The sequence below is a fragment of the Diabrotica undecimpunctata genome, chromosome 7 (assembly GCF_040954645.1).
Source record: "Diabrotica undecimpunctata isolate CICGRU chromosome 7, icDiaUnde3, whole genome shotgun sequence".
NCBI lineage: Eukaryota > Metazoa > Arthropoda > Insecta > Coleoptera > Chrysomelidae > Diabrotica > Diabrotica undecimpunctata.
Window position 1 is genome coordinate 47905789 of NC_092809.1, and position 11995 is coordinate 47917783.

Below are 11995 nucleotides of genomic sequence, written 5' to 3' on the forward strand. Positions count from 1 at the left end.
AATGAGCCCTATAAGAATTTACTGCCGACATTTTACATGGTTGCCGCTACCGTTTAGTTCAATTCGTAGATTAGTCACCTTTAATTGAAAATTGTCTGACTATAGTATACTCTGTACATTGATTTTAAAAAAACCTACGAGAGAATAAATAGACAAAAGATGTATGAAATAATTAAAGTGATATGCCTACCAAGTAGAATCGTCAGAACGGTAAAAATTAATATGGAAAACACAACAAACGAAATAGCATGGAAGGTACATAAATCAAATAATGTTGAAACAAAGGTAGGACGACAAGGAGACTCTCTATCAACGAATCTGTTTAATAATCTGAGACTAGAAGGAATAATCAAAAAAGCAAAATAAGCATGCAAGAAACAATATTTAAAAATGGTCATCAATGTAGCAATTGCAGGCGATCTAACACTATTAATGACAAGTAAGAAAGAACTAAAAAGATTCATGAACAATATAAAAACAATATATAAAGGCAAAATATTTGGACTTATATAATATGTAGTACATAATATACTCTTGTTCTTATTGGACTTGTCAGTAAATAAAAAATAAATTATTGATCAACCCATACCTCTGTTGTTTATTTTATGCGACAAAAAGCCTAAGATCTTGAATACAGTCTCAATGCTATGCTAGCATGTTATATGAACAATGCAGACAATAGATAATATGAAAAATAAGACTAAGAATATAATAAGTGAATATAAAAAATAAAACTAGAATCAACTGGAACACCACTGACTGAAATATATTGATACTTCGAATACATTATGAGAAAAAACAAAACTTTTTAAGAAGCATAAATTGTTGTTTGCTTCGAGTGTTTTCTTCTACTAGTTATCTGATTATTTTGTGATTTTGTGTTAATGTGGGCCCAGACTTAAACATTTTAGCCCGAACTAACACAACGAACTGAGGGCACAGAGCACAATTTGTCAAGTCTTTACCTGACATATTTCCATTTCCATGACGCATTTCCAGCAGCTGTCGGTAAATCGGAATCGCTTAAAGGATATTATTGTTCGCCAAATCATTCAGTTGACGAGAAAATAGCATATTCGAGCTGCTCGCGGGATTCGTGATTTCTTTCATATGTAATTGTGTGTGAAAAATATATTATTTGGAATTAGTTCTTTGAATATGGAGTTTTGAAGGAGAATAATGTTTACATTTAATCAACATCATCGTTCAAAGACTGGTAAAAGAATCACCAGAAGCTAAAAACCTCAATGATAAGGCCAAACGATCTTTACCGATATAGCTTTCCGTAATTTTGTGGCCTTCTTTGCAATTATAGGTCCAATTAAATTTATTAACTTCTCAAAATCTTCACAACTCATTCTTGTGAAATTCTTTAAGTTCTTTCTCGTAATAATAAATTATCAATATGGTGTAGATACAATTTTCGTACCGACTGACTATGTCATTTGTTCTTGTTTTTGGCCATTTTACAAATAATAAAAAAGGCGCTAAACTCTGCTGCTAAGTCAGTGTTCATTTTTTATTTAGTGAACTTCTAATTTTGTGAAAAAGAGACTCCAATAAACAGCACGATGTTTTGTTCATTATGCTTATTCCAGTGCGCTCAATTCGTTCGAGCTTCAAGTCTGGACCCACCTTTAGGGATAGCATTGTGTATTATTTGTTTCATTAAAAAAATCTATATCTGTTGAAACTGAAAAAAAAAGCAATACATTTGTATTTGACAGTGTATTTTATACTTTTTTTGATAGTGTTGGGAGGGGAACGAAGAGATATCTTACAACTTCCTAGAATCTCACAGAGATCTCCCACAATTATTTAGGAAATATATGAAATACAGTATTTTAAACACTTCTTCAAAACCAGAAATGCATATTTATTTAAGAAATTAGATAAATATGTTAAAAAGGACTGTTAAAAAGTGTCAAAGTACTGTGTAACATAAAAGATCTCTAATTACATTAAAAGTAAAAAGATTTCTTCTATTTTCCAACTATACTATTTATTTATTTATTTCCACGGTAGAACCATTTACAATAAAATACAAAAAAATAGTAAAAAGTGAAGATCATGTACAATAAACTGCAAACGGGGGACAATTAATAATGTTGTTTAGAATTTTAAATAAAAATAACATATCAGCTCTCAACCTGTGGTTCTTCAGTGTAGCAACGTTAAATTGAGACATTATTACAGAATAATCTATGAAGTATAATGTTCAGTATTTTTGTATATTAATATGTACTTTAAAAGCTAAAGATCTTAGAAACTTCTGCTGGATATAGATTGAATACATCAATGTAGACTTGATGAAACGGGGACCAAACAACAGAGCAGTATTCAAGATCTGCGTACCAGAGAGCAGTACAATAATTTGAATACAATAGGTGAGAGATCATGACTGTTACGATAAATAAAATCAAGACTACAAAAATCCTGTTCCCTTAATTTAAAAAAAATGACTTCTAAATGGCAACACACAATCCAATAATACACTCAAATCTCTAATCTCAGTAACTGAATCCAAGAGTATGTCATTAAGAACACATCTATTAGCTAATAGATTATTTATACAACCAAATGAAATACACGAACATTTAGTTGTATTTAGGCTTAAACCATTTTGTTTCTAACACAAACATATATATTATTTACATCATCATGCAAGAGATCTCTATCCGATTTATCATGTATACAATGAAATAACTTAAGATCATTAGCAAATAGCAGAAAGTGTGAGTTTTTGATAGCCTTACCAATATCATTAACGAACAAGTTCAAAAACAAGGGACCACAATGAGACCCTTGTAAGACATCAGAACAACAATGAAATTCCTTTGAAATATAATTGTTACTATGAGCTTGCTGTGTACATCCCATCAGAAAACTTTTAATCCAATTAACAATGGGGTCACCAAAGCCAGGCACGATGAAGTTTGTGAACCAAAAGTTTATGATTAACCTGGTCAAAGACCTTTGAGAAGTCAGTGGAAATGCTGTCGACCTGAATTTTAGTCTCAAATGCACCCAAATATTGTTGGTAATTGATAGGATTTGACAATTTGTTACTGTTGACTTCCCGTTCGAAAATCCATATTGGCCATCAATAATAATTATGTTTCTGCAAGCCCAGGTGAGATTTATCGATACCAATTTATCAAGAAGTTTCGGGATTGCTGATTGAATAGTTATACCTCTATAATTATTAACACACTCACGATTAACAGATTTATAGATAGGTGTAAGAAAACTATTTTTCCAATATTATGGAAATACAGATGATGACAATGATAAATTTAAAATTTGTTGTAATGGTTTACAAAGGGAAAAAATACAGTTCTTAATAAGTGCTGCAGGTATACCATCAGGCCCTGAAGAATATGTAGTTTTTAAACTCACAATCTCCTCGAAAACATCAGTCAGAATAAATTTCAGAATCTGGAAATCCACACTGTAGTCCAATTCAAAATTAGTAAATTATACTCACTATCGTTATATGTACTTGAAAAATAAGTGGCAATTAGATTGACTATACTCTGAGCTATTACATCCCTAACTTTATTAGACATTACAATAGGACAAGCACTAGACCCACATGTAGCACTAACATACCTCCAAAAAGAGTGAGGATTACTTGAAAGGTCTGTTTGAATATTCTCTAAATAGTTCTTATAACATACTGCTTGTAATGATTTACATCTTTCCCTTAACACCGAAAATTCCTCATATGAGTTGCCTAATGCTTTAAAATTCCTGTGAGCTACTTTTTTTCTGTATGACAAGCTCGATAAATTCTCACAAAAACCAAACTGGAAAGTTCAATGATTTAAACTGTTTGATAGGTACAAACATATTGATGGCATCATATAAAATATGGTAAAAATTTTACATTTTTACCATATTTACATTTTTTAAAAACATGATAGAAGACATCATATTTAAGAAACAAATTTAAATTGGCTGCATGTAACAACATAGTATAAGCTGAATAATGTAGCAATGTATTTATTGAATGCATTGCTACAATCATTGCTACCAGGATGCTTCAGGTAGGTTGTAGTCACCACAAATACAGAATTCGCAATCACTGCATCTATCTGCTAAGTCCAACATACAGGTGGAATGCTTGCTCCACATGATGACTGTGGAGGAAAGTACACAGCACCAATGGCTAACTTTGTAGTGCCACACATTACCTGTGTAAAAACATTTTCCACAGAGGAATCGATAGGCCTAACCATCATTGAATGAAGGCGCTTATGGGCAGCAATAACAACACCACCACCATGAGTCTTTGAACTAGTTTGAGTGTACTTGTCATGTCTATACACATTAAAGACACTCAATCTAAATTCAGCATCTAAGATTCTAGATGTAAGCCATGTTTCAAAAATAATAATATAACTAGAGAGAGCATATCTGAAATTCTGAAGTTTGGTGCACATACTGCCAACATTTTGAAAATATAAGCTCAATGATCGTGTTTTGAATTATTGGATTTACTGACAATGATATTGGGTACCCTATCAAAATACTTGATCTTCAAGTCATTTTCATCCTGTATTTTCTGCATTCTAACTCCTGATAAACGGCCTTCACCTTCTCATGCTGTAAAGGGGTAAGATCAGCTCCAATGCACAAATTAGAACCCATTAAAACTCTATGATGATTTAAACATACAATAACTATTGCTGAATCAATAAATGTGACTTTAAGAGATTTTGGTTTATGTGTTAATTGACCAAGACCAAAAGCTTTAAAGGTGCTGTTCATTACACCTATTTTATTGAGAATTCCTTGGACCTCATTTCTATCACGTTCAGTACAGATGTTAGATTCAATGGTTTTCAGGTACATTATATATAATAATTATAATAATTTCCCCACATCAGTACCTTTGACATCTACACAATTTTGAATGTTATCATTTCCAGCACTACTTACTGATTTGTTGCCAGTGGTAGATTCTTTAATAATTTTAAGATCTTTTTTAGATCATCATAGATTGTTTCAAAACTTGTTTTGTAAACTTTCCATCTCCACGCTAATCTTAGCAATTTCCTCCTCTAATTCAATAATATTTTGAGTGCTGGTAATTTTCACTTCACTTAAAATGTTTTCAAGCGCACTGACACGACTGTTTAGGTTTAGGGTATTCATAATCCCAGGTACACAATCCTTACACAAGTGAGGCATGATTCTGGTAGCTAACAATAATCATCTTAACTCCGTTGAACTAATTCTAGCACAGCTCCTGCACATCACCCTCTTGCAAAAATCACACAGGTAACCAAACACTTCAACTTCGCCAGAGTTCTTAGGCTCATGCAGTTTACAGAACACTTAAAACATTTGGCTTGCATTATGAGGTTAGTTTTAGATGTTTTCCAATTTACCAGAAAATTTAAAAATACAGTAAAACCTCTGTTAACCGAAATAATTGGGGGGGAGGCCGTTTCGGATAACAAGAATTTCGGTTAAAAATAACATTGTTTTTTATAATATTCTTGATCAAAGTATTGGTATTAAAAAACACTATGAGTTGATTTCGTAATGTTTTCTAATAAGTAAATCCAAAATAAAGTAATAACATTAAGGAAAATGAACAAGTTTAACATGCTTTTTTAAAGAAATCTGCTATTTTTTGCGTTTTCGTTTGACAACAATGTTTCTCTCTCCTTCCATCGTTAATTTGCAGAACGTCATGAGTTTGCCCCATTCGATTGTTCGACGAAACGTAAAGCAATCTGAAAAGGACAAAACTTTATATAATGACAACAAAAATTAAGAATCTAGTCGTGTCCCTAACTAATTAGGACTACTGTATAAAATTCTTTCCTCTAAAGCATTGAAAATCTCGACGACGGTCTTGTGCTGCCTGTTGCCTCTTGGGTCGTCATCTTCGTCATCTGATATGCTCAGGTTGTCTTGATAAAGAACCATATCAATGATGTCCTGGTCGATGAATTCACGTTCTGACACATCGGCTGCTAACCAGTCACGTATCTCTTCTTAGTTAATTTCGTCATGTCCCGGCAAATTTTTAGTGAAAGGTTTAATTTCTTCTGTCGCTTTCTTACCATTTTCTTCTTCAGGATCGTCAATCAACATCTTATCAAAAAGTTTGTTCCAGCATTTTTCCAAAGTTGAAGATTTGATCTTGGCCCACGACTCAGCTCACCAATAAAAATGTTTTATTGTTAAAGATTTGAGAATTTCGGGAACACTTTTGGATTAATTCGTCTCCTGTAATAACAGATGTCTTAAGAATGCTTCTCTATAATGTCTCTTGAATATCTCTATGACTCCCTGGTCTAACGGCTTTATTAAGTTTGTGACATTCGGTGGCAAAATCTGACAATTATTACCATTTTGTAGATTTTGAGGGTGAGGGCGCATTGTCAACAAGCAACAATGCTTTGATGAGAATGTTTTTTGATTTTAAAAAGGATTTTACACTTGAGACGAATTCATTTTCAAACCATTCTAAAAATAAAGTGGTCGACATCCATGAACTTTTTTGGCTTCTATACCTTAAAATGCCTTTTCGGAAATATCTTTTAGGGCTCTTGGTTTTTGTGATTTCCCAACGCACATAGACATCAATTGGTGAGTGAAATTAACGGAATTGTTTACGTTTTGCGACAAACATTTACTTTTTATTGACGAAATTATTGAAACTGTCAGCCGTTTCGGTTAAACGATGTTTCAATTAAAAAGGTTTCGGTTAAGGGAGGTTTTACTGTATACACAAAAATTTTCTTTAATTCTGAGGGAACTTACGGCAATAATTAGGATATAATAATATATCACAAACAATTTTTAAACAACAATTTACAAAAAATATTGAAATTTTAGAACACTAAGTAACCAATGTACATAACCTTTCTTCTTCTGAATCTTACAGCATTACTAGAAAGCATTTGCAAAACTTCAAGAGAAAAAAAAAACAAATTCTTTTGTTGAATTTTCTCTGCTCTGTGAAAATGCAAGAGTTACTGGTATAGTGCCCCTCTGAGCTGTGATACCTTGGCTATTGAACGGGTTCTTGATGCTTGTTGTGGTTGCTGATTCTATGAGGTGAACACCACCCAGTAGAAGCTAAGGATGGCGAAGTTGAGCAATCAGATGATGCTGCAATACTGGGAGTTATCTAGCTTCTGGTGAGACAAAGATAGAAGGGAGAACAAAAAACAAAACAAACAGGAAAGAACAATGGAACTGGAGCCTATTACAAACAATATTTCTGAAGATAAAAACGAATTATTGAAAATCTCCTGACCATTGAAGCAGAGGGCTTTCATTGAGCAATGAAGTGAGGAAAAAGTTTAAATATCTGATTAATTAAGATCTTTGTTTCTTCTTGTCAGTTAAGCCTTTTCTTGGATATCAATTTTGTTTAGCAGTGGGCTATTTACATGAAATATGAATTTAGACAGTTTCAGCAAAGAATATAGACGCTTATAGAAGAGCAGTTCAAATGGGTGATTTGGTTACAGTTTATACTTCAAAACACTCCTCCTGAGGGTGGCTGCATAAACTCAAAGCGTGGAGCCGTGGCGAAAATTTCATAATGAAATATGTAGTTAAATTATTAAATTGTTAAATTTTTAATTTTAAAGCTTAAAAATGTATGATATTTACAATATTTAAAGTATTTATTTTTTTAATTGTATAACTTTGAATTAAAAATAGGTTTGTTCCAACACAACGAAAAACTGTCACATAACTTTTTAGTATACTGTTTTTCTGCCCAGAAATTAACAAAACATTTTAAAAAAATTTCAATTAAAAAAAATTATTCAATGAAACTTTTTACTAAATTATGAAATTTTCCATTTCCCCGAAACTTCGATTTCATCCATAATTTTTTAATAACAGCAAAAAGCATTCCTGATTTATTTTTGAAATATTTAACAGTACCTTTTAATGAATAGTATATGTAAAATTTTTTACGCTGTATTGGTACTATTTAATCTTGTTTTAAAATAACAACTAGTAGTATCTAAAACATAATTTTCACAATGAATGAATATTGGTGAAATTATTACAATATAGTCTTAAACTGATTTATAATTAAGATTTGTACATATTTCAATTAAAAAATTGAATCATAATAATTTTTCTAAAAAGATTAATTTATTAAAAGTTAAAATAATATTATTTTCTCTAAAAAATTTTATAAAACGCAAAAATTTAATCCTATTCTACGACCAAGCGGCATCTACATATCAAAATATCTAAAGTTGCATTTATTGCCCCACTCTTTCATATTTTAGAAGCAATAATAGAGCTGACATGACCGCTCCTTAGTGGTACCACATGAGTCCCACCCTGACTAACCGACTTTCAAAAATAACAGTAAACAATTCTTCTATAAGCATCTATATTCTTTGGTTTCAGTCTAAATGACAACTGTCATTGAACAGTCAATGATCATAGCTGTCATTAAAAATTGCCAGATGACACAATATCTACAAAGAAATATGCCATTTGATACTACAATAACCTGTTGAAAGTGCAGTGAGAATAAATAAAAAAGTTTTTGTTTTAATTTTTTCATTATAATTTATATTACTTTTTCCAAAAAATTTATATCATGTAATACTATAACATATCCGGAAATTTCCTTTTGACATATAAACTATAAAAATTTAACTGTAGAGCAAAAGATTTGTACGTAATTGGAAAAAATTGTGTATGCACCTTTTTTGGAACAGCAAGTTAGAATATTTATCAATATTTAAAAATAATCTTTGAATTTTTTAATAACTTAAAAAACAATAAATTTAAATAAAAAAAAATGTAGCCTACTTTTTACTAAGAACTGAATGGTCCTCACACAATTTATATATACTATACTTACTTTAAATTGAGTATCAACTTCATTAGTTACTACTGCTCTACATGTAGTATTGTCATCTCTGCTTCTTGCTAAACAAACTGTACCAGGAATCGGAATATCTTCAAACTGCCTCAATGGCATTTTATTAATGTCAGTCATCAGCTGAACTAAAACATCTTCAGTCTGTTTCAGTTGAACTGAAAAGTGACATGGGCCATCATTTACATAAGAAACAAAAACAGGATATTGACATCCTGGCTCGAGAGTACAAGCCTTGTAAGTGTTAATTCCAGATGAAGGAGCAATATTCATCTGTTGGGTCTGAGCTAATTGTTGTGGTTTCTGCATACTCATACTTAATAGGACAGCTTGTTGTGCTTGAAGGGAAATTGGTTGCATCAAATCTTTTTGAATCAAAAGGTGACACAGATCATTTCCTATAAAAAATTTAAAATATTGAATTAAGTCATGAAATGGGTTATTCCAAGTATGAAATAATATATTGATACTCTGATAATCTCCCTTTTAATGATTGTGATGGACTTAAAACAATGTACATTGCTAGAATAATGAATTTGACCCTTTTTTGAGAACAAAATTGTTGTATTAAAAAATCTATTGGATCAGTACAACAGACTCAGGACACAGCATTCATATGGATATATTATAGTAACTCTGCAAAGATGCCTACTTTGCACAGTAATAAGACATTTTACAACACATACTACACATAAATAACCAGGATCCTTGGAAAGGTTTAAAGAACTTAAGAAAAAAATTAATTGAATTATTGAATATACAGTAGAACATCACTTACCTTCAAAAAATATTTTAATAAGATAATAATGTGTAGCTTTAGTTAAGATAGAGCACTGGACTTCCCTATATTTAATTTCTTTGGCCAATCTTTCAAAGTCTGTTTCATTCCATTCTCCCCCTCCTACACAATGAGCTTCAGCAAAAATGAAACCTGTAGCTAGGGGTGGAATTGACTGCAAAGAACTTAAATTTCCATCGACCGATCTTATTGCCTCTACTGGTAAAATTTCTTTATTACCGTAGTCAACGAAGCTAACCTCAACAAATTCATCAGCTCCAAGAGTATTGTTTATTATCTTCGCCCGGTAATATTTCCCATCTTTGTACTTTGCACATACTTGTTTACCAACAGGTAAATTCTCTCGATTCGTCTTTCCAATGCCAAGTTCAAACTGTTCGGCAATGTGTGCAAGAAACTGTTCTACATAAACGGCTGTGTCTTTATCTCTTTGCCCCCATATTTTTAAAAACGGTCCTTCCTTTTCAACGTATGTTACATATAAATTACCTCTCTGAACCGCATCCATATTGTTAAAGAATTACAAACTAAATCAATTCTAAACACCGGTACTAAATACAACGATAAGCATCTTTTAGACATGTAAAACTTTAATCACAATCTCCGTTCTTCGTACAGGTATACAACTTAGTGAAAAGAAAGAGTTCCGGCATGCGCTTGACGGATGACAAGAGCAGTTACCATCTGGAAGTGACTACAGATACGACAAATCCGGTAAAGAATGTATAAATTCATGTGATTAGTGCTTTAAAGCTGTTTTGTGCATCTTGGTTTCTTTAAATGATTCTTGAGGATAAATCCAAATTTTAATGTTTTTTTTTGTTTATCTCTCAATTCCGGAAAACAAAAATACGATAGAAATTGAAACGGTACTCTATCATACACAATAATATCAAACCACGAAAGAAAAGTAATAAGTTTGTATAATATTTGACACAAGTATTTCAAGAGTAAAATGATGTATAGATCATATAATTATTTAACTCTTATTATTTCACTTTAATATTGATAATGTATTGAAAACACGGGGTCTAGGGAGAATAATGGAATTCAATCGTTAAAATTTGGTTTTGTATATAAGTGTTGTGTACTTACCCCTCTTTAATCACATATTTTATTAGACAGAGAAAGTATTTAGAGATAAATTCTTGACAGTGAACAAAACCGAAATTGTAAAGGTGACCTTGATAAAATTATACATAATTTTAAAAACGATAAGACTTTATCCAAACTCAATTATAGGTATATTATTGTGAAGATGTTAATATTCTTCTTTTTAAATCTAAAGTGATTTAAATTTTTTAGTATTTATAAAATTGTTAACTATTCGGCACACAAAAAAAAAACAAAAAACAATTAATGGTATCGTATCTGTAGACAGATCTAGAACACTTCGCCAACTTTATAGACGTTATTGGTGGCAAATTTAAAAATTTGTATTCATGGTTAAATTTTATCAAAAGTAACCAATTATTATTATACATGATAGATGCGGATGATTCATGGTTTTAGCGTTTCTAACTGTAAAATTTAGGAATGTAATATTGATGTAATTTTATAAAAGATATAGGAAGGATTGAACCAAAATTATTTACTACTTGAGATATAAGCACTATTTATTAAAAGGGAATTGTTAAATATCAAGAAATGTTATAAAAAGAAAAATTGATTACTTACATTGCTTTTTCTTAATGTTTCGCCTAAACTAAACACCGACCAGCCTCGCACAATAATAAACGTGAACTGAATACTGAATTGTCTGTTGTCTATCAGGCAGCAACAAAAATAGGTTGGTTTGAATGTAACTTGAATTTACTGTTTTGTAGTAATTACTATTTTTTGTGGTCCAGATGAATAGAATTTTATAATTTGTATCAGAGCGCTTGAGCTATAAAGTTTGGAGGAGTGATTGGTAGTGTATAAAATGCGAGACATGCGATGCGGTTCAATGATTTTAAAATTGGTTTGGGTATCAAGGAAAGTTATAATACTGGTATAATATTGAATATCTGTTTGTAATTTTTTTTAATACAGGACAGAGACGGCTTTAATTTTTTTAAACCGAATTTCACATTTTTTTAGTTGTATTAAATGTTCTACTCCACAAAATTCTCGTCACCTCAAAAAAAAAATATTTTTGCTTAAGTTGTATCAGCTGAATTGATCAAGCAGTATCATCGATATTATATCGATGAGCAGTATTGTAAGAATTTGTGAGAAACTCTTTATGAATGTCTTGTTACGCACAAAAAAATGAATTTTATGCGCGTAGAATTTATGACGATAATTTAAAAGTTATAGTTTTCAAAAAA

At 31.2% G+C, this 11995-nt stretch overlaps 1 protein-coding gene across 3 annotated transcripts in view; it reads right to left on the reverse strand.

Annotated features, from left to right (window-relative positions):
- LOC140445294 (protein tudor-like) overlaps positions 1–11569 on the reverse strand; it is a 69749-nt gene extending 58180 nt beyond the window's left edge. The window contains exons 1-2 of one of the 3 annotated variants that reach the window (XM_072537233.1): positions 11361–11569; positions 8867–9282 (exon numbers count right to left, since the gene is read on the reverse strand). In XM_072537233.1, coding sequence (XP_072393334.1) covers positions 8867–9244 — 378 coding nt within the window. In that variant the 5' untranslated portion in view covers positions 9245–9282; positions 11361–11569. Of the gene's footprint in view, positions 1–8866; positions 9283–9662; positions 10322–10778; positions 10995–11360 lie in introns of those variants that run through there. The other 2 variants (XM_072537234.1, XM_072537232.1) reach the window with 2 other exon arrangements.
- Between the last annotated feature and the right edge of the window lie 426 nt (positions 11570–11995).